This window comes from Myiozetetes cayanensis, unplaced genomic scaffold (genome assembly GCF_022539395.1).
Source record: "Myiozetetes cayanensis isolate MyiCay16 unplaced genomic scaffold, myiCay2020 scf13, whole genome shotgun sequence".
Lineage (NCBI taxonomy): Eukaryota > Metazoa > Chordata > Aves > Passeriformes > Tyrannidae > Myiozetetes > Myiozetetes cayanensis.
Window position 1 is genome coordinate 18,954,923 of NW_026086937.1, and position 27,803 is coordinate 18,982,725.

Below are 27,803 nucleotides of genomic sequence, written 5' to 3' on the forward strand. Positions count from 1 at the left end.
TGCATCCCTATTCCAGCTGGGAGAACCACGTAAATGATCGTTTACTTTGCTCAGTAAGAATATTCAGTGAATGTGAAAAACACTCGAGTTCTTACAAAATACTTGTGTGGGTTCCTTGGTTTCTCCTGAGACACGGGAGCGAGTGATTTGCAACCATCCAGGCACATTTCCAGAGCAACCCCAGCAAAGCGGGATACAAGCAGATAGGCAAATCACAGGGGCCGAGGAAGTTGTTGGACATCAGAGTCATCTCCGTGATAAAGCACAACAGAAGGGTCAAAAATCTGGCAGGTGCTGTTTTACAGCAGGGCTGTGGGTTGTCTCTGCCCTGCCATAGGCCCCTGGGAAGGGCTGCTTGGGAGGGGGGGGGAAAAACAAGCTAACAACAAAATCACCACAGGAGTTACCAGAGAAGGCAGTGAGAACTGATGACGCTTTTTTAAAATGTAAAAACACCCCAAACAACAAAACCAGCTGAGTTTTCAGTCCTCTTCTCCTCAGCAGGGCTTTGTCAGAGAATATGTAAAGAATACACAAATGTATTTTCATATAGGAAAATTATTTAAAGCTGAATTATTCCCCTAGTTCTACTTCTAATAAACCTCCTTTACTTCATAAAAATGGGATTAAGTACGCAAAGACTTTTTGAAGACAAGACCATTTACTTTTGCATGTATACACACCGAAGAGAAAATTATCTACACATTTTTTTAAAAGAACAAAAGGCTTTCCCCTGGTAAATAAATAATTTAAAAATTAATCTTGCTTATTAATTGTTGCCTTTTGAATGAGCAAAGCTTTTAGTTGCGTCAAAGCTATTAACAGTGGCAGTTGTACATTAAGCAAATTAAATATTCAGCAGCCTCACTCCAGTGCCCTTCTGTAATTGCAGATTGGTTACCAACCACCTCGTCTCTCTGGTAAATAAAAGGGTATTTCTGCATTTATTTTAAAGCTGATCTCAGGTTTCAGTGGAGATTTTATGCAAATGGTTATAATAATTATTTAAGTATCCAGGGAATTTTTACTGTTACAGAAAATCAAGGCAAGAGTGTGCAGTTCCTAGGAACTGTCCCCACTCCATGTTTAGAATTGTGGAAAGGTCTGATCTATTAATAAAAGCTTGAATGTTCATTAATTCTTTTACTTCCTATTTAGTGGGGGGAAAGACTCCATGTGTCTTGTTTTCCAGTATGACCAGTGACACATCTGGAAACAGAAATCAGCAGCCACTTCCATGTCATTGACTTTCTTTCTATCTCTGACTAGCCACTGGCTGCACCAATTTCACCTATTTTCTTGAATAAAGTTGGTTCAGGTACTACAGAACTGCTCCAGGACAGAAGGAAGATGCCATCACCACCTTTTTCTCCAAGTTATTTGTCTATACCCTTGGGAAGTGAAACACTTGAGGTCCACTCTGTGCCAGGAGGGACCTACAGCTCCATCAGCTCAGACCCACCTTGCACACAAGATCCCGCAAGATTAATGCCCAAATATCACATCAGGTAAAATACTTCCAGTCTCTACATTGTATTTAAAAGGTATGTGAGACACTGAGCAAATTATAACAGAGAAATCGAGGGAAGGGGCTGCTCTGGGCACAAGTGAAGCTCCCATACAGCTACACCATGCTGAAAGCCTCATGGAGAACCAGAGACTGTTGATTTTCTTCAATCCAAGGTGGAGGTTTTAATTTTTGCCTTTTCCTGCTCAGTTCAGCTGCCCAAAGATGATTCTGTGGACCTACAGACAGCCAGCACAGCCCACTGTGCACTGCTGAAGCAGTCAGGGGGTGTGATGTCTAAACGGAGAGTGATGGAAGTTGCCAAGCTGATCCCACTTTGCATTTGGGATGAACTGTCTTCAAGTGAGGTTTACTGATCTACTGTGAGGAAAAAAAAAATCCCTAAAAGCAAGCTGTTCTAAGGCACTTGGATGCATTGCATTTTTACACATTATTACTTACAGGGAGAGGTGTTTAATGGAAGAGAAAAATCTGAAGTCTCAGAAAAATCTCAGTTCACTATGTGTTCAAGCTCCCTTTTGTGTTAATTAGTGTGACAATATTTTCATGGTGTTCTAAATACACACTGTGCATATATACACACTCAGTATTTATCATAACAACACATATTCCACACTATATCTAAAAATTAAAAGCACTGTCCCAAAATCAAACCCGTGATGAGATAAAAAGCTAAACAGACAGTGTTACATGCAGGATTACAAAAGACCACATGGAAAAGCATTAAGAGTTTGAGATTTTAGAAAGTCTTTCTGGGTCACTCACTGTTACAGCAGGAGCTAAAATTATACTTTAACCTGGCTTGTCTTGCAGTATCTAATAATCAGCTCGAATTTCAGGTAACGTGAACCCTCCCGCTAAGATACCGCTGCAAGATGTCATTCAAGATAACTGCACCTGTTTCAGCGGGTGTGTTAAGACACATTTTTATGTTTGACTTCATGAGCTCACAAAGGATGAGCCACCAGACCGATTTCAAGCCATCTGCACCATCTCCTACACCAGCATGGCACAGACAGGCATGTGGGTCTGCTGGCACCCAGGCGGGACGTGCACGGGCTATTTCTGGAGTCCCCTTAAATAGACATAAAAAGTTACCAAGAATTTCATAAGCAACCTCCCCAGCGACCACATAGACAAAGAACTGATATCCTGAATTTTTACTACTCACCCAGAGAGACCAGGAAGTGAGAATACAGTTCTACACAGTGCTGTCACAAAACTCAAAGAACAGCCTGAGGCTGGAAGCAGATTTGAAGATTGGAAATAAACAGGATTGGCACACAAAGGAATTGGGGAAGAAGCCTTAAAACTTATAGCACTATTTTGAATTTTTATTATAGAAGGATGAATATTACTTATGATTATTCCCCAAAGAGCTTGCACCACAAATCAACTTCTCATTTACCTGATTGCTGAAGACATAAGTGCTTAATAAAAGCAATTAATAATTGTAAATCTTTTACTTCCACAAATAAAGGATAGAAAAAGTTGTTCTTTCCCCTTCACCAGGAAGGTGAATCCTTGCAGGCATCAAAACCACTTGGCACAAGTCTAAGCAAACAAGTGGTGCCTTTTAGATACAGTGATTAGAGTCTACGACATTGAAATCACAATTAGCATAATATATAGTTTCCTAATATATACACATCCAAAACACAAGAAATCTTGAACCAAGAAGATGGCAAACTGAGGAGCTTTACCAGCAAGTCCATTTTCTACTCCTTTGGTCTAATGGTTCAGGTCAGTCTCTTACAAAATATTTGTTGGTACACAGTTATAAGATTCCTCATTTCTTTAAGGATATAACAAGCTGCTGGAGGAAAAGCAAAATCTAAGATGTAAATAAAACCACAAATGTCACCTGAATGCCTGGTATTCTGACACTGGACTTAACAGATGCATCTTTCCTTCACTGCAAACCATGATATTTGGTTTTTAATAACTGCATGAATCTATAAGCACACATTTGAAGCTTCTACTTTGTATTTTGAGCCAGTCAGAGATACAGATCACGATCCATTACCAGTTTACAGACTCAAGGTGTGAAGGAGTTGTAGAAACCAACCCCATTTTGAAAGAAGGAAGTATTACTTTATTTTAAAGTATCCCTTTATTTAAGGAATCCCATGTCTTTAATACAAGAAAACATCAGACAAGTAATAAAAGGAGTTAGTTGCTGCAGTCTAACTTCCTTTTTTTTTTTAATATAATTTTGTCATTAACAATCTCATTACCAGCTTATGCTCCAAGTCAAGCAACTGTTACTGTTTCTTATACTTTAAAAGGAAATGCACATAACATTTGGCAGAATAATAAAGCAAAATCTGAATTTTCTGGTTCACGTATGTATATATTAAACACAAAAACTTTTTTAGAGTTGGTTCTAAAAACATTATTCTGGAACAGTTACCATGTCAAAGTTAAATAATCTTATTAGAAGGCTGAAACAAAACACAGACAGTAGACAAAACCTAACAAATTTTTTAAAAGCATATGCAAGAAATGGTTCTGCTTTTAAAGAAAAGTCTTCAGCTCCTGAGGACTCTTGTGGGTAATAATTCAACAGGATGACAACCATAGCTATGCATTTATTTGCATCAGCTGGACATCAGAAGAACACCAGAGCATCACAGATGTTGCTTTCCAGATGCACACACTCTCACATTAAAACTTTTCATACATTCAAAATGTTGACAACACTGAAGGAGGGAAGCTCTGACAGAAATGTGTTAATCCCAGCACCTCAGTGGACACAGGACGTTGCCTGCATGGATTTACCACGATGGCTGGTCCAGCTGACTCAGATTCATTCCAGAAAACAGGTTCCTAAACCAAAACATGGAAGACCACCTGCAGACATTCCTTACTTTCTCCAGCTAACTTTAAAATGAATGGGTTGTTTGATATTGTCTTGTTTTGAAACAACATACTTTTGTCTCCCCAGTCGTGTTTATGAAGCCTAAGGTTGGTTAACAAGTTTGAAGGACGCATTTTTGCCACATTACTGAAGGAATGCAGTGAGCTATCCTGGCAACTTGAACACTAAAAAATAATTTACTATATAAAATCTGCAAGAGCAGGAATAACCAGAAAAATATTTTCACATATTTTTTGCTTCCAACTACCAAGTCGGGTTTTTTTATTAACAAATATTTGCGTTATTAAAGCTTTATTAACATCTGCTGAAAAAGCTCAAGGTGAGGGAAAAATGACCATGCTGAAAGACGGTTTCTTTCACCGTCCCTTCTGACAAGGCTTTCTGCATTCCTGTGCCAAGGGCATGTCTGGCTAAGGATAGCCATCTCAGCTGCTGTGATGAAAGCAGGCGTCGCATTTGATCTGCCGAGAGCCCTCCTGGGTATTGTCCTATTGATCTCTCCCGAGCCACTGGAGCGGTGGTGTTCCCCAGCATCCCACCAACACTGTCCCACGTGCTGTTTGGAAGCTGCAATGCCACTCCAGAGCTCCTCTGCTCAAACTTTGTAACCAGAATATGTGTGTTTCAGCAAGAGCTGGGCTACCAAAAAGTCCATGTTGGAAAGCACTTCAGTTTTCCTTTGTTTTGCATGCCACCAAAGACCCCAAAAGTTATCAGCATGTGGAAGAAGCATGTTTTACACCTTAACTGTGTTGCATTTAATTGATGGAGTATGGCAGGAACATCCTTACCACTCTAGAAAATGCAGTGCCTGTTTCCAAAGCAGCTGCTGCACCTCCCTTCCCCAACACTTGCTCTGGCAGTGCTCCCCAGCAAGGGCAAGGACTGAGCACCTCCACCAGCTTCACACAAACCCAGTCTCTCCAAAAGCCTTAATCCAGTTCCATCCCACCGAATTTTCAGTTGCTGGGGGTGCCCATGAACACCCTTGCCCATGCCTCTGGTTGTCCAATACACCCCTTGGGATGCCCTCCCCATTAGAGAGAGAACCAAGGTGCTGGGTGTCCTCTTTGGCCACCTCTAGTGACTGCCTGCAGCTACGTGAAATGCTGTAAGTCTTTGAACAATCATCAGACTAACAAGTGTACCAGAAGTAAAACTGTCTCACAGTTATTTCGTTTTCAGTTTCCGTGCGATTTTTCAGACTCTTTGGATTTCTCACCTTCTGTGCTCTTCATTTCTTTCCAGTGAAATGTTTGCTGACAACAACTGGCAGGCTAATACAAAAACAGGGGGTTGAAGTTATTTGCTTCTAAGACATGGAGACCAAATATCTGAGAAACCTCTCCAAAACCCAAAAATCTGAGAAATTGAGCAAGTCTCAGCATGTTAGTCAGATGAAAAAAAAAAAAAATTACTGCAAGGACATGGGAAATGGAATTGTCATCTCTGTGCTTTGATGTACAGGGAAAAGTATCCCTCTGTCTTCTAAAAAAGTAACTGTGATCACATTCTGCTATTCAATACCTTGCATTTCAACAAGGGCTGTTTGATATTTTTAACAAATAACAGAAATAAATCAAAGCTCTATTTCTGAAGTGTCTGAAGCCATGTGCCTTCCCCAGCTCTCCACACGGTCCCCGCTGCTCTCCCTCCTCCCTTCCTCTTACTCCAGAGGCTGATGACCTCTCCAAGGCAATGCTTTCTGATTCTATTTAGTATATGTAGCTGGCCCCTACGATAGATAAGTTTCATTATAAACAAGTTATTGTAATCACAGGTGCTTCTACTGAGAACTTGAACATGAACAAATGGACTTACGTAGGCGGAGAATTAAGGGAAATGGACTCTCACTGTCCAGAACCTCATGCTATTTGGCTGCAACATGTATTTTCCTATATGCAAGCTAATCAACAGCTACACTGTTCTCAGGGAGAACCTGGGATGGGTACAGGGAACTACAAATCCCTTACTGCCTGTTTAACAGCTGACAGTAAGAAGAAAGAAGGAAGTTAAGAAGCGCTCGGCATGCGTTGGGAAGCTACGATACATTTGCATCCACAATACGTTTTTATTAAGTAATAAGGAATAACAAAGCAGAAAGATTTCCTTCCAAGTCGTTAAAATTTTCCAGCCGATGGATCCCAAGATTAGTCACAACACAACTATTTCATCACACGGATAAAACAAATGCATCCCCTCTGGCAGGCGATACGGCCACGCCGCACCTCGGAGCATGACGTGACGCACAGATGCTGGCAATCTGGGGAGGGGGTGGCAGCCTGCTCCACACATCTGTTATTGTGGGAAAAAGCCATGTTGGTGTTTTGTCAAATTGCTCTATTAGTAATGAATACAGCTGTTTCACATCGGATAATCTGTGTTGCAACACTTCACTAAGTGAGTCCGTGCAGAACTATGCCCTGCTGTTCATGCTCGGCTGTAATTCTGATTATCGAGGGAGATGCCACTGTGCTTTTAAAAAAAAAAAAAAAAAAAAAGGAAAATGTTGAGCACAGCTGTTTGTGCTTCAAGGAATGTCAAAAGAAATCACTTCTCCCTGCCATGTATGGATTTTTCACTGGAAATCACAATGTACTCTGGTATTACGGCAACTGCCCACTGGTAACAGATGTGCCACGTGAACTGGCTGAGAGCAAGGGTAGTGCTGACCAAGGTTTAGCATAAAGACATGCAGGGCTCAGAAGTTATCACAATCTCAGAGTTCAACTTGAGGCTCAGGTAAAGGAAAATATGATCATCCTCCTCCCCTTGACAAATCCCTGAATGGAAATAAAGTGAACGATTATCTGTGTTAACACTCTTAACTGAAAACTGAAGTGGAACATCCCAGTGCTCGAGGTTATAGTTTTTGCTTACTACCCTTTTGTCACAGCCAAAACTGATGTTGCACCAAACATGTTTCCCTCTTAGGAAGTCATTTCAAACACAAAATACTAAGCCCTAAGTCTACTGAGATAGGAACTGTTAGAACAATGTCTTAAACCAGGCTACAGGTGCAGCCCTGCTCCCCTTCGAAACACCCGACCCTGCAATGCGAACATGGAATTTGTGTCGGTTTTCCCCACAGAGCTCAGCTTTCAGACTTTGTGAAGCTACAGACAAACCTGAGGACAGAGCTCCTTTGTGTGCAAGGCCAGGTGGGGAGCTGGGTCCCGCTGTTGGCAGACACCTCGAAGGAGCCTCTCTTTGTCTGCAGGTAACAAAACCCTCCGCTTCCAGCAGATACAGTACAATGATTAACACGATAGGAAAGCATGTGCACCAGTAAAATGAGGCTGATGGTACTATTTTATAGTGAAAAAAAAAATCAATTTCAAGACGACACACAAGGTCAACAAAAAGTTTTCCAGTTTTCAGGCAGTAGCAAAAACTTAATAAAGGGAAAGGGAAAACAGCCAAGCAGAAAGGAAAACTAATTCACAGCTACATAAACCTTGTATTTGGATGTGTATTTTTGAGCCTCTCTTGGTCAAGGACAAATAGAAACCTCTAATTGACAAACTTCCACTTTTACAAATGCAAATGACGCTCCTGGGTAAAAATCCCTACCTGCACAGATAATACATGTGTTTACACTTAAGCACCAATTTAGTTGTTTCTCTGCCTCATGTACAGACCAAAAAAAAAAGACAGATTTATGGTCTTCAGACCCATACAGACCTTTAGATGTGGTCAGCCTGTGAAGTCAGGTATCACTCAGTGTGGGCATGGAGGGGGTGCAGGTTTTGGGGGTGAAAAGTTATCTTGTACCTCAGTAAAGCACCACATCAGGAAGATGACAGCAAGTACCATTTCACTTTGGTGAAAACTGGCTGTTCCAGAACAGCTTCAGAGGCTGTCCAAAAACATCCATGTCTCAAGGAAAAGAGGGAAAGTAGCACATGGTCAGTTGTGTTTGCCTGCAATTCCATCGACCACATGGGTGCAGATGATCACATTCAAAACCAAAAACAAACCCAAGAAAATCCCAACCCCTTCAGTATTATGGCACTTCAGGAATCCTACAAATTCTAATTATTTGAGTTGACCAGACGAATTTCTGCTTGTTGCACTTCAGCCACAGCATGGTGAAGAGGCTCAGAAATGAAAAACATGCCACCTGAAATGAGGAAGCTCTCCTGAACTACTGGGGCCGCCCTCAGTTACAGCTGCCAAAGTGGCAAAGGTGACTTTTAGCAGGGGGGAAAATAATGCAGGTACAGAAGTCATGAGTGTTTCCTGTAGAGTGTGTGTGCTGATGCAACAAAACCCAAAACATGCAGATCACGTTCCAAGCAAGTCAGGAAGATCTAGAATGAAGCAAATTGGCATTCCTTGTCTAGATTTGAAATAAGATGTGCCAAGCTCTCCTGAGTCCAAAAGAAGCTGAGATTCTCCTGGTAATTGGACAGAAGAATGAGACACTGGACAGACAGACCACTGTTTCTATACTGAAGCATTTATATCACTCTGAAATCAGGGAGAAATTTCCTCTGCACACAGCATCCTTCAGTGAGAGAGCTCCTGAGCTGGTGGCCAGGGAGAAGCAGGGACTGAACAGATGACCCCTTTGTGCACCCCTTACCATTTACTGATCTCCAACAAGTGTCTGCAATTCGCCTTGAAAATAAATTGTCTCCCAGATAACTCAAGGAGAATGCACAGTGCTGCCTGTAGATCTCCACAGGCTCAAAGTGATGGCTGACTGGCACCTCCTTGGCTCAGGTGTCCCTTGGGCATCTGAAGTTTCCACTTCTTTCTGGGCAGCTCAGCAGATGCTCAGTGTAGCTCATATTAGAAAGATGCCTGAGGAGACCCAAGTACAATGGATGCCTTCTTTATGGGCAGGGTTTCATAAGCCCCAAAGCAAGAGCATATGCAGAAGAAATAGTAAAAAAAGTTGGATAGACAAGAGGGTCCCAGACTGCTCTTCTGGGCTACCCATGTGCTGATGCCCCATTGCTGCCCAAAGCCTGTGGCACACACACCCAAAAATCGTAGAGCATACGTAAACTGAACAAAATAATTCAACAAGTGACAGTTTTTGGATTCAAACCCCTGTAATATCTAGCTCATGTTCCTAACCCACATTAGTTCACCATTATCCTACCAGGGTGCATAATTAGCAACTGGATAAATAGCTTTGTGAGCTACTGCTAAAGTGGTACTCTCATTCTCATTTCTTCCTCCTCCTTACCTCTCTTCCTCTTTTTTTTTTTTCCTCCCAAACTGTGGGAGCTGAGACTAAATGGCAGAAGATCAGATTTTCCTTCCTGACCAGGCTAACAGGTCAGGCCAATGCCAGCACCAGGCAAAGGAAACAGTGGGGGATGACGCAAAGGGTGGAGAGAACATCATGAGGTCATGTCTTTCGGCAGCAGCTCTCCACCAGGTCAGGTCATTTGTATCAAACCGCAACTTTTCCAAAGTCCAAAACAACTGCCATTTTTATCAGTAAAAACTGTCTTCCACTCAGAGAAAAAAGCACAAGGAAGAGAACCACTTTAGGACAGTCCAAGACAAAGCAGCCACTAAACTGAGCTGAAAGCCCTACGAGTACCAACACATCCACAGCAAGAATGAAGAAGCATCATCCAGCTTTTGAGATACCATTAAAAGAAAGGTTTGAATGCAGGGACAGAAAAGGTTTAGAGTTTCTTCTGTGCAATGGAACAGCATTGATGGATGGCAGCAAACCAAACAAACTGAAGACGAGAATAAAATACTATTTTCACTTTATCTCTGTCCAGAAAAACGCAATTAAAATTTTAAGCATGATCACCTACAGCCTCTTATCTTTGGGGCAAGATACTTTGGTCAATGCTCTCTTAGACTTCCAGCATCTAGTTTCCCCCATTTACTCAAAAATACTCCTTAAAAAAAGCAGCAATTCAAAGCAACTACTTCACAAGCATGCTCTGATGCTCCTTCTGAAGGGGGTAAAATTTGCACCACCAGCTGTTCAGAAGCTTGAGGGGCCTCCGGCCTCCTGAAGCCAGACAGGAGCTCTCGCCCCACACGACTGTTCTCGACAGGTTTCCCAGACTCAGCTCACGGGGGAGAGGCATTAGCTGTCTCCAGAGGGGGTCAGAATGTCAGCTCCACACACAGCAACCACAGCCATGTACAAAAGAGTCCCTTTTTACTGAGGAGGGTGGAAAACACGGGGAGACCCACCTCTGTTACAAACTGTTGAAAACATGAGCAGCGCTGATGACAGCCATGTGGAAGCCTGCACAGCTTAAAAAGAGCCCCACATTCCTTATCAGCAACGCTGCATGCTGTCAGCTTTTAAGGGCTATCTGGCTTGAAAGGCAATTTTTCAGTCTCTAACTGCACTCGTACTTAGAACAGAATCACTGCTGCTTTAATGACTCTCATTACATTTTTAATTACAAAAAATGCCATTTAAAATTGTCCAGACATTCGCACAAACTGCTTTTAGCAATGCACTAAACCCAAGCAGATAAGACTAACCTGCCTGGCACATCCATCTTAAAGTAAAAATAAAGCAAGGAAAATAATGCTCCAAACTGGATATTCAAAGTGATTCTTGCACTACGCCTCCTAAAACGATGAAACAGAAAAGCTACAAGCAGAGGATAGACAGTAGTATTGAAGGAATATTGGAACTACACAGCTTGGGGTCAGAAAATAGCTATAGATCTATTTCTGGCATAGCAGTTGGCTCAAATAACTGCCTAATTCACTTAACCCATCTTGTGCATAAGCTCTTTTGGCCTCATACGGAATGGAAATAACTATGTGAATGAGCAGCAGTTGGTAAATACCATATATCAGTTTGCAGACCTCTATTTCTTTTGTATATACGATGTACTTCAAAGCAGGGCACCCAAATTTGATGCTCAGGTATCTGGGATGGCCTTAAAATTGAAATCCATTTAATTCGCTGTGCTTGTCAGCAACACAATTTAAGTCTTAGATTGACCCCGAGGAAAACATAAGCTTCTGCTATTTGAATATATAAAAGGTTGCAGTTCAAATAAAGAGAGGCATCAATAAATAGAAAAGCCTTTGAACACACCCCACCTTTCTGTCAGGTTAAGACCCACTTGCAGAGAAGCTGTTGGAGTGAAGAGGAGAAGAAAAACTCAGGTTATGACAGCAGGACTGGGAGTTCAGAGGGGTGGATTTAAAAAAAAAACAAAGAAAACACAAAACACATGGCTTACACTAAAACACACTCAGGATGCTTCCATTTGTTCTGTAGGAAAAGTAATTTTCCATGATTGGAACTACTGGAACACTACTAGCAGTTACAGCCATAGTTACTGTATCTACCACTTCCACCTGCCTCACCACAAGAAGTTCGTTCCATTTCGTACCTTACTGTGTTCTGAGATCTCATTTAACTTCCCCAAGAAGATTTTAAACAGAGTTTGACTGAAAGTTCTGCCACTGCTCACATGCTCCTCCAAAGCAGCCCACTGCACCAGGGCCCAGCAGAGTACAGAGTTTCTCTGCACAACCTTAAGGACGTAAACAAAAAGAAACCCTGATTTGCACAGCACCACCACCACACACAAACTTCCACAGCCCCGTTCCAGGGATGACTCTGGTGTTTATTGTTACAAATGGCTTCAAACTAAGGTGAGGTTGGCTGTTTAGGGTGGTGTTTACAAACAGTAGCATGAAGCAGGGGCCACATCTGGAAACCACAGTTAGCCCTGCGCGATGAAGGAAGCAACAGGACAGTTACAACAGGTTTGATTAAACATGATCTTAACTAGCACATGAATTAATTCAGCAGCTAAAACTGTTTCAATGGAACATACTAAATCCCCCTATGTGAAGGAAAGGGAGAAGCCCTTAATTGCACCATGCCCAAAAGCATTTTGTAAGCCAAGACTCCTTGGCTGGGAAATTACGAGGAAAACATTCAATTCCTGTACTAAATAATGTCACTGCTGAACAGGGGCACCAGCTCACCGAGGAGCAGGCTGCACACTGTTCAGGCCTTTTGTAAGGAGCAAATTCCAATAATACTCAAAGTGAACTCCTGCACTCTGGCCAAGCAGAGAGAACCTAGAAACATAGGTAATAAAAAACCAGAAGATACTGAATATCCCTTGCAAGTATTCTGGGGGTGAGTGAAAGACTTGTACATAGTTGAAGGAATATATTATTTTCTGCAGGCTCCAGGCAGTTCCAACAGGCATGTGATACATGTGACATGCACTGAAACACAGAAAATGTCTTTAAAAAAACAAATATACAGAATGAAAACAAATAGAAGAAAACCTATCAAAAAAAGTGCAGTTTCTTATTCAGCCTAGAGAAACCTCTGGGTAGACCTCACATCTGCATCTCAAGTCTCCAACTAGTTGGCACTCATGGCCCATTACCTGGGGACAGTCCTTGGTCATCCTTCTAGAGAGAGGTCAGAGCTCATCTCCAGAGCTATCACAGTCCTTTGGAACTGAAACATTTCAAACAGTACAGAAAAACGTATATACTGCCACTTCTGTCCACAAAGGATGGGTACTCAGATGACCCGAAACATTAACATGCAGATTCATTTTCCCACTGACAAACTCGTTATCTCTCTTACCCAATCACTTCTGACACATTAGCTTATCAGAGCAGCTCCTAAGAACACAGAATATCCCAAAAGAGAACTTCAGGAGAAGCTTAATTAAATAACTGATTATTCTTCATGTGTAAAAAATAAATACATGCACGTACACTTCCATGTGACAAGCTCCCCAGAGAAAAATTTGTAAAATAAGCATAAAGTGTTTATTTAACTCAGAGAAGCAATTAAACCATTAAGAAGAACTCAAAGTAGGCATTATGCTGATTATCCCGTAATTGCATGCATTCACAGCAGTGACAGACAAACTGCAACAATAACAACTATGTTACTTTTTTTTTCCTGACCTGGGTACATTCTATAAGAAATCCATCAGTAATATATATTCAACAAAAAGCTAATTTCAGAGTGATGGTCCACAACAGCTCGAGTTATTCCCTACCAGCATGGAGATATCTATAATTACTACTCCTAAGACCAACTTCAACTTGCTTAAATTTACTTAAATACACACACGAAGCTATTTCTTTATCTGCTTTTCATGACATACTGTATAATGTTAATGAGAGGCTAACTGCAATTCTCATCTACTCTACTCCTCTGCCCCAGTTGCAGCCTCTTGCAGATGTGGCAGTGTCTGACAATGCCTCCTGCACTGTCCCCTCTTCCACAGGGGTCAGGACCCCCAAACCCCCACGGGATGGAGGCAGAGGTTGGAGTGTGCTGTCAGGGCGGGACTGGCAGCCAACAGCAGGCAAACCACAGCCCAGGGAGCACTTTGGTGAAATTCCAGCTCGAGGAACCCCAGTGAGGAGTCCAAACCTTCCGCTTCCCTTTCCTTGCAGACGGGGATCCAGCTGCAGTTACCACCTACAGCAGTCTGCAAAAGGACACTGTGGCCACGGCCCAGCCACTGCAATCCAGGAGTTTGAACACTTATTCCACTCGACAGCAGCTGCATCTCCTGCATCCCCAACAGGGGTAAACCAAGTCATTTTATAACTCCCTTGGCAGCGGCAGCAGAAGGAGCCGCCGACAGGAACCTGCTCCGCTCCAGCCGCCCTGGCAGGGGAAAGAGGCTGCCAAGGCCTCTAGTCGCCAAGCAAATTACAATATGATAGTCTTAATTACACTAATTGCGTTTCCTGGTATTGAGGCAGGATTAATATAGCATTTCTTATGCTAGATTTCATAAACACAATTGGTTTTAGCTTAACTCTTCATAATTGTATTTCACAGTTCTTGCAAACAATTAGCCAGCAATTATGTTCATTCCGTTTTGCAGATGACTGATAAACACTCCAAATATCAGAATTCTCCCTCAAGGGAGGCAAAGTACTTCTAACTTGTTAAGTAACCTTAATGATGCCTCAGTGAAAATCCTTCGGGCAAATCACACAGTGGCACTTGCTTGCCATTTCCATGCTGGTACCAAAGACTAGAAAAACTTCCACCCAGAGGAGAGTCATGCTTGGAACAGCTTTGGAGAGCTGAGTAACTGTCTGAAGGTGAACAAATCACCATGTTTATATTTATATTTGTAGGTATTTCTGTATATCTATTTTTATATAAATATATACATATACACACAGAGACACACATCTCTCATACACAAATGCTTGGCATAGAAATTAAACATGTTTGAGCTAATGTTAAGTCTCAAGGCAACAGGTGCTGGGATCTGGACTGGAAGGACCTAATTAACGTCTCACTCCCACCCTACCCGCCCGTAGTCCCACCATCAAACCAAAAGGCTCTGGCTCACACAATTGAGAATGGCAGGCATTGTGTTTCAGTCCCCTCTCCAGGCACAGCTCCAACATTCAGAACAATCCAGCTAGAAATGTTCAAAAATGTTATGATGAGATAATATCGTCTGCTGAGACAAAAATAGCCTTTTATCACGTTACGCCGAGGTCATCTGGAGAGACCAAGCCAAGATGGCATTTGAAGAGCCTGACCCTCGGCAGCAGCAGGCGTGATAACCAAAAGTCTACGAGTTTCTAGGAATTTTAGGCTGGATTTTTACAAATAACACAGTGTAGGCTCACTTAACGTGCTTAAAAGGTGAAGACTGGATAAACAGTACACAGATCGTTACAGGCCACAGGGTCACTTACAAAACTTTGCTTGAGAGGTGTACAGATAAAAAACATACACACATATTTTGAGCTAAAAAAATTGCAAACTTTTGCTTGGCCAGCACTGGTAATACCAAAGCCTTCCCATAACATAACAATGAGAACATCTGGCTGACAAAGCCTTACACTGGATTTTCTGCACAGGTTCCTCAGCTTCCTTCTTCTATACCTGCAGGGTCACAAGCCCTTCAGTTGCCAGGAGAAGCAAAAATATACCTTGCTGATGAATAATTTGCAATCCTTCCCAGGCACACTGGGTTATCATGGTTCTGTGCTACTAAATATTTTACAAAACCTCTTATGGAGGGTATTGTCAGAGAATCAACACTAACCCAGAGGGGGAGGCACTGCTTCTGCCAACCCATCTACACTTAAGTGTTCCCCCATCCTGCTCCCAATAGAAACAAGAGGAATAAACTTACAAAAAAAAAAAAACAAACACCCAGCAGCAAGAAAAAAAAAACAACCACAAAACACACCACCGAAACTATTATTAATAATATAATCAAAAAGTCAAGAAGCCATAAGCAGTAATCAAACACAGTTTATAAACAAAGCATGTGCAGAACCCTGCAGTTTTACATTATAACACATGGGGCACATTAATAAAAAGCTAAATTGCACAAATTATGACAGAACTTGGTCTTTTGTTTAACATTAAAAAAAACAACAAAACTCCCACTCATCTCCAGGAGTAGCTTGATTTTTAAGTAGTATTTGATTTTCGCTAACCCACAAAGAAATGAAAAATCAAAATTAGGTCTTGCGTTTAAAGAAGTAAATCAGAGTAGGTTTATTTGTTTCTATGATATTTGAACTAAATAATCTGGAATATTAAATCAGATTCTAGATTTACTGTTCAAACAACTATTACTGATACAACTGGATGGCAGCCTATGACTTTGAGGTTGTCCAAAGTTATGTGATTTCACACTGGATAATGTGGTTGAATGGGGGTTTGTCCCTTTCCTTCTTGTTTTGAAGCCAGTGATGCTTACAGCACAAAAATGACTCAGCAATTTGTTCCTGCTAATAACATCTATTCTTAAAACCTATATTAACAAACATGAATCCATTACACAGAAAATGACCTGCTGATGTCACAGGCACAGAACCCACCCTATCCCAGTGACCACAAGAAAATGCTGGTGCAGAAGGAACAAACAACAGTGTTAAGGATGTGATCACACAAACTGTAACTAAATATAGCAGGGGTTAGACTGTCAGACAGTGAAAGCTACCCAGCCCAAGAAATCTGACAACAGCAGAATCAACAGCTGATTCGATACAGCTTTCAACAACCACTATGTGTTGGGGTTTTTATGGTGGGAATAAATACAATTTAAAATTTAGCAAAACCAACAATCTCATTTACATTCTTCACCACTTCAATTCAATTCGTTATTATTACTTATCCAAGTTGAGATTTGTTTCAAAAATAGAAATAAGAAACATAATGGTAAAAGCCATGCAATGATTCTAGGTGACAATGTGCTTCATCCCCATTCCCAATCCACACCTCCTACATCAACATTAACCTCACTGAGGTTAAAGAATAAAAAGTACAGGAAACGAAACATTTGCCTATGAGGAGGAGTAATGGAATTTAATAGAATAGAATGTAATAGAATTTAATAAAGATGATGGAATAATTTCATGACTCTTCTGCTCAACAAACAGAATTGCTTCAGATTAAGAAAGATGACTACAATTGTTTTACTAACTCAGCACTACAGCTGCACTAATACACTGTGAAAAGACTAAAAGAACTGACTAATGGGTTTGCAAGGTCTGCAGCCTGAGCAGAGTGGGAAAAGAATGTGGATCTTGGACTTCAAAATCCTGACACCATTAATTGGAATGCACTGGGTCTGCACTTGGTGGATTATTTGTCTTTGAGCAGGGCTGACACTGACAACTCCAGCATTCCTGCAGATATCCATGCGCTCACATAGCACCCCTGTGCTTTGGGGAGAGATCCAGAGATACTGGGAGACTTTTCAAAATTCATAGTATGGTGCATGAGACAGCCTTTCCAAGTGCCCTTCAAATTAGTTTGAATGTACCACATGTACTGATTCTGTGAGACGTATACATATATATATATATACACACTCACAAAAGTAAAATAAGGACAGACGCAAACCCCAAATACAAGTCCTGCATATTTACAAACCCAAAAAAAGTCTGAAATTATAGCCCAGACCATATGTTCTAACACTAGTCTTTCAAGTCTGCTGTCCTAATTCTAGAGATAAATGCATTTCCCAGCAGCAGATTCTTAGACAATCCAAAAAAATAAACAAAAAAATTTTCTTTTTAGCAAAGGACAAATTTCAGGAACTACTTCTCTGCTCATTTAGGTGCTGTTCTGCTGGGAAGCAGGATGCTTCATTTTTATATACGTGCAAACTGGAATGGTTGAAGTCTTAATTTACTTCTCACCCTGCTGGTGACTCAGCCCCTGCCCATCTTCTGTGCCAAAGCTCCTCTGTCCAGAGGCCACATCAGCAGGACATGGCACTGGCTGCCAGGTCCCATCCCAGGGCAGTGGCTTCCCCAGGGACCAGGTTGCAGGGACAGGAGAGACTGTGGCCATCCCTCCAGCAGAGGTGGACACAGACCATTAGCAAGGGTCTCACAAAATTCACAGTGTTTCAAAAACATTTCCAGTTCCAGCAGGATCGCTCTCCTCTCCTCACAGTGTGTACAGTAAAACATTCAAACTTTGGGATTTGGAAAGATTAAGTCAAATTAAAATTTAGTTACATGCCAAGTTTCCTTTTTCTTTTGTCTTGTGTCAGGGGAGCTGTAATAAATAACAGCTACCAATTGTAAGGGAGCAGATATTCCACAGAGCAAAGCTACTACTGCAGGTGCATCTGGTTCGAGATTTAATAGCACACATGCAAAATAAATTTCCACGATTATTCTTAGCATTATCAGCTTTAAAATGGAGAAGCTAAGATTATTCTCACAGTAAACAAAGCATCCCATTGTTTACTCTTGGCTTCTTACATGGTTTCCTACACTTGATTGTAGTGTGCTAAAAACAAAGTCCATGAGATGAGTGGAGAATGGAGGTATGATCTCACTGACCATAGCATGGGAAAAATCTACTCTGGAAAAAGCCCTTTGCTCTCTCTTCTTAGATTTCGACACAAATTCCACCAAGGTATAAAAACCTGGAAGTTATTTATTGCATATGGAAGGACAAATGCTGCACCATCAGGACCACAGTTTTCAAAGTGACCAAACACTGAAAGGCCGAAGGGCCCATCTCTGCTATACAGGTAGTCACCAAAAACACCAGAAGTAACACAAAGGATTAAAGGTTCCACTGCAAATTCTAGTACTTTCTGGTTAACAATTGGCAACAACGTGAAAATAAAAGAATAGTATCTATCAAGAAAGCTTTGAAAGACTACAGAGTGCACCATGGATATCATCCCAACAGGAAGGGCACAACTGAGCCCAGCTCTGGGGATGTGCCCATGCTACAGAGCTGAGCTTGTGGACACATCAAAGCTGCCAAAGTCAGAAGATGGTGACAGTGCCTCTAAAGGATTACACTGACTGTTGTTATGAAAAGCAAATAATTTGGCCAATACAATAAAGGCTGGTTAGACAGGAATTACAGTGACGTGGGATTCTTCCAGATTAGAGAGTTCTCGACCACAGCTTTGTTCTGCAGGATGCTTGTGCAGATAATTTCTCATTTGTCCATTAATAGAAAGAACTTTAATAAATCAAAAACTTATTTAAACGTGTTGATACACCAAGGAGACCAATGGGTATTGCAGGCCTGGCTTTTCCATCAAACATTAAATCTAGACACCAAGTACTGTAAGTCAAGTAAGACGACATAAATGAGGAGTAAGAGTTATGTTTTAAAACATAATAGGATGAAAAGGGCCCTTACTGTAAAACAGAAAGAAACTGAGCCAAAACTCAATAAACAAAGTGTAAACAGAAGCTATTTAATACCAAGAGCTGCGTTTTAGAACACCGCCACACAGACCGTTTTGCTCCAAACCCTAATGACCAAAACAGTCTGAATGAAACGACATTTCCTACAGAAAGTTTTCCATGCCGTGCAACCAGCCTGCCCACCAGCACGTAGGTGGAAAGGGCCAAAACACTTGGGAGAAGCAAGCAGAAACAAAAATCAGAGCTCACCCTGCATCTCACCCTCCCTTCCCTGACAAAGCCAAAGCAAGTCCTTCCTGTCCTGCTCCCATGCACCTTGGTATGTCCCCCAGAGCCCTTTCCATGTCCCAGGAGCACTCCTGACCACATGCATTTCCCAACTACCACCAGACAGAACACACGAGTGAAAAAGGACTCTATTCCTTCCTGCTTTGCAGAATTTAGTGTTCTGATCAATGCAGTGCTTTGAAGCATTATTTTGAAAACAGTCATAAAATTATTTAACCAAGGGACAAATTCTGATAATTGAGAAGATGCTCTGGACAAAAGCAGGTACTGAACTAGCCTGACCCCAAGCCCATGGCTCTCACCTGTGTACAGGTACTGCCTGCCCTGAAGGGCCCAAAGAACCTTCCAGGTGCAGATTTCACCCATCACCCTTTATTAAAGTGTATTTCCAGTCTTCTGTAAACTTCTCCAAAGCAACACAACTTCAGGTGCCACTGTTACTTCATCTCAGACTGAAACCATGCCAGGTCAACTGATGAGGAACCCAACACCTGCCTCTGCACCTGCAGAGCAGTGGAACAGGCACTCTGAGCACCAGGTAAACCTGCAGCATTGCAAACACAGTTACCTGAGCCTGTATTTTTTTGTTCCACTTCTTTCGGCTTCTTTCGCACCCAACCTCTGACCTGAGGGACCAGCAGATCAAGACAGGCAATTCTCCCCCTCTATTCTGCTCTTAAGAAACCTCACCTGGAGTACTGCATCCAGCTCTGGGGCCCCCAGCATAAGAAGAATGTGGAAGAAGGACAGAGTCCACAGGAGGGTCATGAGGATGATCAGAAGACTGGAGCACCTAGGCTATGGAGACAGGCTGAGATTTGGGGCTATTTGGCCCGACAAGAGAAGGCTCTGGGGATACCTTAAAGCCCCTTCCAGTGCCTGAAAGGATTCCAAGAGCCATGGAAAGGGACTTTGGCATTTAGCAACAGGATAATGGTTATTGCAGGGGTAATGGTTTCAAACAGAGAATAAAGGTTTACACTGGATCTTAGGAAGAAATTCTTCCCCGTGAGGCTGGTGAGGCCCCAGCACAGGTTGCCCAGAGAAGCTGTGGCTGCCCCATCCCCAAAAGTGTCCAAGGCCAGGTTGGAGGGGGCTTGGAGCAACCTGGTCTAGTGGAATATGTCCCTGCCTACAGCAGGGGGTGGGAATGAGATATTTAAAGTCCCTTCCAAGTCAAACCATTCAGTGAATCTGTGACCAACCTTTTCCTTTGTGTGTGCCCGTCACCACTCTCATCTTGGCGCCCTTGTAACACACCACAGGTATCACTCATTGCTTCTACCGTGTCCCATCTATTTTCAACTCTTTCCTTCCCTGCAAGAAACTGACTCACTTCCTCATTTCGAATCTCATACCATAAAAGGGGAAAAAAAACCAAAACACATTTTGTTTGCTTTGCTTAGACTACACCAACAGCCTTATTTCACTGACATGCACACTCTTCCTTCACAAATATACAGCTGTTCAATCTTTAATATTATCCATTCCTTTGCATTACCACACCAAACCACACCCACACACCATATTAAGGGAATAATAATTCCAGGAAATCTTTCATTTGAGAAACCACTGCTAGATTTTTAGCATACTTCTGGCCTTTCTCTCAAGTTACTCAGTTTTAGAGCCACAAAAAAAGCAGCCCTGAAATTTAGGGCTTGCATTCTTTCTTTTCTAAGATAAGAACAAGCAAGGGCTTCAAGTTCAGCCTCAATGGCAAAACACTTGAAAACATCACTTGAAACAAATACCAGTATTAGTAAACTGCCTATGTTTCTATCCCATTTTCATTTCAGAATGTAACCACCCAAAGGCAGTTTAGGTCCTTGTTTACAACCCAGATATTTATGCTTCAGTATAGCTACAAGCCCTCCTTGCCATTGCACATCTGTACCTTGTCCTTGAATAAATCACAAAAGCTAGTTTAATGCACAGCCTTGTTTACCCTGTGCAAGGGTGAATTCCCCCTGTTCAAGGCCAGAACTAAAGCACAATTTCTTCCATTAGCATATACGTTTTCTTTTCACACAAATTTTGTGCTTCACTATCCCAAACCTTGTGGTATCATACTGAACAAAAGGCTAGAGGTGAGTTTCAAGGGAGTATTTCCAGCATAATGGGTTAGGCAGAATATACCAGGAATTCCAATTTTTACTCTGTCAGCTGCTTTTCTGCTACCTGTTCTTCTACCCTTGTTACAGGCTTTTTGCAGCTTTACATATATACAGAAAATTACAGAGCAGAAAACTCAGTTTGGTTGGTTTGTGGCAGAAAATGAGACCCAGCTTGAGGACCATTTAGATAGATGGCAACAAAAAGGACATTTAGCAATAATTGAGCAATTCTGTGTGATCAATGGACAGAAGCTTCACGCAGTCTGCATACTCTGTACGTGTGTATTTCCAACATGTGGGTGACAAGCAAGGTCAAGTGGCACCAGAATAATAATCATTCTCTCCATATTATTCATAGCACAGTGTGTATGACAGCTTGGCATTATTGCCTTTCAGGATGAAAAAGCTCTGAACAGATTCTTAAGTAAAGCTTCACTGCCCCAAACTATGCACAGACTGTCCATTTTTAAAGTGTGAATGACAATTCTCAGGCAGCAGCAGAAGTTCCTACCAAAGATCTGAAGATAATGGCTAAAAACACCACTCTTCAATCAGTCAGCAGAGAAAGGAGAATTTCCTGAACATGTCATATTCACACGGGATTAATTCTGAAATTTAGAAAGCAGAATACTTTTTTTCTTTAAATACAAGGAGCTGTTTCAGTTCCATTCTGCAGCTGATCAGATCCATGTTCTCACCCTCCCCCATATTTCATTCAGTGTGGTTTTACCCCAAAGCACTAGCTAGCAGCAATCTTTCATGTAAAGGAAATAGAAGGTCCACAGTTAATAGCTGAGCAAAGAAATGGGTGAGGATATGCCTTGCCCTTGTCCTTTTCTTGCAGAGCTAGCAACAGTCAGGACCCGAGTTTGTGAAAAATTAAGTGAAAAAACGTGAAAAGGAAATGAAGTATTTAAAGTATTGACGCATTTATGAAGTATTTATTATCTGTCAAAACTTTATATATAAAGAGCAGCTCTTAAAATACTGATGATACAGCACATACAGCCGTTTCATCTCTCAAAGATACTGAACTAAGATCCTAAATCAGCCTCCCCTGAACCACCCACAGAGGCAGAGCTCTGCAGTCAGAGCCCGGTGCTCAGTCTGGGTGGTTGGCAGCACTGGGCTTCCCTCCCCTGCTCCCCAGGGATCCTGGGAGTCTCAGAGGAAGTACACTAATACTTTGCCATTAACACACACAGCTTAAAAGGAACAAAGACTGGTCGTGTAATCGCACACAAATAGAGGATGTGCTTTATGTTTCTGCCTCACAACACAGCCCAGGTGGCCAGCCCCAATATTCAGCAAGCACTCAGGTGTTTAACAGCCCAGCAGCACCTGCCTCCTGCCCTCACAGGCAGTGCCAGGTCCCGGGCTTCTACTTGATTCAGCTTCCAGCAACTATTAAAAAATTAATCTCAATTAATCCCCAACATTCCCCTTCTTTATTCCTTTATCTGGCTGTTTTTACAAAGGCTACAAAAGTCACATACCACAGCATCTCTTCATGACATGGGACGGAGAAGGCAAACCCTGAGGAAGTCAGCTGACAACACAAGTCCTGGTGAGAGCACCTGGAACTGCTCAGACACTTCCCTAAATAACCTGACCTGGGGACTGTGCAGTCAAGGGCTTGATTTTTTTAAAAGAGCAGATTTATTGTAGGTTTTTTTTTTTTTTTACTTATTTCCTCTTTGGAGCTGCCCTCTCAAGGAAACCACAGACCCCCTCCATGCCCACTGACCACCTGAACTTCTCCGAGCCACTGTCGTTTCCAAGAGCTGCTTAATCCAGCCCCACACAGTGATCTATGGGGCTCATAAATCAGCATCTTAAACAAGTCACCTCCAGCTACAAGCAAACAGAAAACAGGAATGGAGAGAGCACTTTCTGTAACACATTGCACCTTCAATTACCAGTACACACTTATTCCAGTTTTATAGTATTTAGGGGGCAGTTTCTCAGTCAGGGGTATTTTTATTTTTGAAGTTTCCACTGATTATGTTACTGGTGCAATCCTGAGGAACTGGAAGAAGTTTTCGTATTAAGGACTGCTTCACCAAAAGAGAGACATTCAGACATGCATCTTTTCTTTCTGGTTTAAAACAGTGATTACTCAATTAGTGGCTAATTACACTTCAGGGTGTTTAAAACAGAGGATATTCCACGGAAGTTTTCCTAAAGCAAGTACCTTTCTTTCAACTTTGAGAAGACACTAAGCCTTCTTTTTTTCCTCTTGTTTTTGCCTCAGTCCTCTAAAGCATAGCATCACCACCCACCCCCATATACACCACAGCTGTGGAGCCAAACAGGGTCCTGGACACCAAGGAGCAGCTCAGAGGACTTCTAGAACAGGCTAAACGGGCACAAGCTGAAGGTTTCATGCTTTTCAAGAAGTCATATGTAAAATAATGCTAAAAGAATTACTTTACATAAGCAAAATTAGCTGTCCCTGCAGAACAGTCACATGCCAAAGGGAAGAGCAGCTTTCGTATATCCTGAAGAATTTAGTGTAACCATGCCACAACATCTCAAGTTTTTATTAACAGTGTTCACTCCCTGAACTCAGGAGAATCACCCAATTTATAATAAAGCAGCCCTTCATACTGTGAACATTTACAAGCACATCTGATGTCATAACACAACACGTGGCAGTAAGGAAAAAGCGAGTATCACCCATTCCACAGGGAGCCACCACCTCACAGGCACTGCCCAAAAAGAGAGACTTTCATGATGCCTTTAACACAGTGCTAAAATTATTCTGTATCTTGCTAATCATAGTGCACTGGGGGAGCAATGGAAAATGCATCATTGTCCGAGTGCTGCCCTACATATAGGGAATACATTAACCTTTAAACACACAAGATACTGTCATGGGGGGGAAAAAAAAAAAAGACATTACATTTTGTGGAGCAAGGAGGGTGTGTAATTTCCAAAAACACTGCACACAAAACAAGCTTTTTATAATGAGCACAGGAAAAATAGAACTGTCACAAATCCCAATCTTAGTCTGTTTGCTGGCTGATTACAGCTTCTTCTGCAATAGATCACTATTACCACTATTTCAGTTCCAAATTGCACTGTGAAAACAGCTTTACCAAAATAAAAAAAAAAAAAAACACAACATACAACAGGAATACAGTCAGGTGCTCTTCTGTGTTTGGAGCATGTTCTTATTTCAGTAATAAACATATCTTACAATAAAGCAGGATTTGAAGCTTTAGCAGGTAAGGAATATCAGGAATTTTCAGACTGAACTTAAAGGGTGTGTACAAATCAACATGTGTACTTTGGTGGTCAATACTGCAGCTCTAGCAAAAAAAAAAAAGGAGACAATTTTATGTTACCAATTCTAAATCAATTTTATGAAAGACTGCTGATGAGTACCAAACAAGCCCCACTGGCACAAACACATTAAATTACTGGGAATACAGAACCAGGAGGTTTCAAGTTGCATTCATTTAAACACACTGTCTGAACACCACTTTGAGCAAAAGCAAAATTATAAATAAATGGTGTCATAATTATATTTGTAATGGAAATCTTTAATGTACTAACCCAGAATAAAGCATTCATTTCAAATAAAAGGAGTAGCCAACTTTATTCCTCTGTTAATTGCCACATGGACCAATTTCTTACCACACAGCATGTTGGCTATAAATCTCAACAAGCAGCTTTAAATTGCTGTTAGTATTGCTCATCAAGACCAAATAATCCTGGATGGTGTTCAGGGAAGCTTCTGTAACGTCTATCTCAAACAACTATTAATTCCTCATTTCCATGGGGATGGAACTTCAAGCAACAACCACCCACTCCTCCACGTTCTTAGTGGGAGGGGGCACAGAAAAGATACAAAGGAACTGCAAGATGAGACTGACAAATAACCAAAGACAGAGAAATCTCCTAGACTTCCAAGAAAGTCATGACTCATTCTGAGATATTAAAGTCCTAGAATACATCGAGCAGCCACGTCTGCAAAAGTGCTTCGGTGTATTTTCAGACCTGCATATCCCATTTCTGGGGAGACGACAGAACAGGTGTTCCATAATGCAAGCAATGCTCATCCACGTGTTCGTGTATCCTCTTACCTTGGATGCACTGGAGGGTTCCATCCTCAGCCCTTATTGTAAAGGTTTCACCTGGATTAACTTGAACGAAAAAGACCTGCGGAAAGAAGAAAAAAAAAACCACCACATTTGTTTCACTGTGATCTCAAAAATTAATTGTCCCCAACACGAGCGTATTATCCTTTCTCTGGAAGAGGCATGGACTGAACAGACTGGTACACTACAGCTCTGGGTACCAGCAGGGTCCAAGAGCAGGAGGAGATTTGAAGTCCACCTACCCACCCACATTTTGAGAGCTGAAATAAAGATGTAACTTCCTTGTGCACAGGTGGGAATTATGGCTTTGGGATCCACACCAAACTCTTGAGAGTGTGTTTAACTTGGCCCAACGCTGACAGCTAAGGACATAAATCTTCAGATCACTGGCACATGAGAGCAGAGAGCACAGGTAACAAACTCCAGGCAGCACCAACCCATGCTGGCATTTCAAGTTCATGGGAACAGAAGTTTTTTGCCATGTCAGGGAAGTTTATCTGTTACATTTTTTAGGATTTATCCTTCAGTCCTACACATAGCAGATTTCAGTTAAGCCAAATCCATAGGCACACACACAGTTCAACAGCTGCATGGGGAACCAATAAACTATTTATGTGTTAACAAATATAATATTTTTTTAAATAATAAAAAAATCATCCCCATCTCCCATCGCTGAACTCTGCAGGTAATGGGATTGCTACAAACACCAGGAACCACCACGATGTGTCCCAGTTCTGGGTATGTTATACACATCTTTATTCATTTTCCAGTGTCTGAAATGATGGGTTTAAAACTTCTTATTCAGCTTGCTTTCTTGAATGGACAGTTTCACTGAGAACTAGTGACCATTTATCTCATCTTGCTGTTTGTGAAACTTTCACTAAAATACTTTAAACACACTTCTGCTAACTGTGCATTGTCAGAAGTTAAATCAAGATATAAATTAAGTTTTCAGTTTATACCAAGATTAACCTAATTTTTTTTTTTTGTGTTGGTGAAACCTTCCTCTCCAAATTTAGGTCTGGTCTTTATATTCTGGGATATCTGCATGCAGAATTTATTAATTCTATCTGGAAAGACAGAATTTTGAATTCACACTGTGTTTCTGAATTCCTTAAGCCAGATAATTATTACTTAAATGACCTCTTCAATTACAGTAATCCTACAGAAACCCATTATTCCAGCAACAATTTTAAAGCACAAGCTGGAAATCAGAGAAATGACATATGAAAGCCATTATGTTGTCTGCAACTATCACTTCTCAGGGAGCACTGATCAGGGTGGATCTGATCCAGCATACAGAGCATAATAAATGGTTCAGAAAAGATAAGAGGCACAAAGCCATTCCATCCCTAATCTCCAAACAATCAACATTTAAGTGACAGCATTTAAGTGCTCTTTTAGTATGAATAGGCATGAATTATCCACAACAGGACATGGGCATCAGGTCAAAAGAAGCACAGAGCAAAGCAATGTCATCCAGTTTAAAAAAACCTCAAAACAACCAACAAGCCAGAAACCAGAACACAAAGAAGCAAAGAATAATGAAAATATTCCATCAGCTTATTTGCATTATATGTCTAAACCAACAGCTGTAAAGCTGGTTATTTACTAACACATTTGATTAACATAAATCAGAAGACCCTGCACACTTTCACACCTTTAGAAGAGCTTGGTCCAACTCCTCAAAATACAGACCCTAACCAGACTGAGGCCTCTGCATGAAAAGCTCCATCTTTTTCCTAAAGCAGAGAGCTGAGTTTAACAGCAGATACAAGACTGACAGTGAGAAAGGGACTCCTCCAACTGCATAACCCTACCCCAGAGTTATCAGAAGGGATTGATTTACAAATTCCTGTCCAAATTCCATCACCAGCCCAAGTGTCCACATTACCATGCCTGCAACTGTCCTTTAAAAATAACTCCTTGTATTTCCACATTAAAAAAAGATGACATACCCAATAACAGCTGTTGCTTATGATAGTCAAAATGAAGTAGCATTATCCTCGCCTAATCACACACTTTTTAACACAAACAATTTGTTCCAGCAACAAATGAGTTTCCTGTAGGGCAGCAGCCACATAGCTCCATCCCCCACATCACGAGCCCATGGGCAGAGCCTGGGACTTATATATAGTAGCTTCTATTAAAATGTTATAGATATGGAAATAACTCCTTATTGACAGATGCTCAAATTAGCCACCTTTGGAGCAGAAGAAAACATTTACAGGCTGTTGCTGGGGGAAAGCAGCCATATC

At 41.5% G+C, this 27,803-nt stretch overlaps 1 protein-coding gene across 2 annotated transcripts in view; it reads right to left on the reverse strand.

The window, feature by feature from the left end:
• Positions 1-27,803, reverse strand: part of FNDC3B (fibronectin type III domain containing 3B) — a 188,062-nt gene that overhangs the window by 116,730 nt on the left and 43,529 nt on the right. For both annotated transcript variants that reach the window (XM_050308081.1, XM_050308082.1), the window contains exon 3: positions 25,531-25,606. In XM_050308081.1, the coding sequence (XP_050164038.1) occupies positions 25,531-25,606 (76 nt within the window). The remainder of the gene's footprint in view (positions 1-25,530; positions 25,607-27,803) is intronic.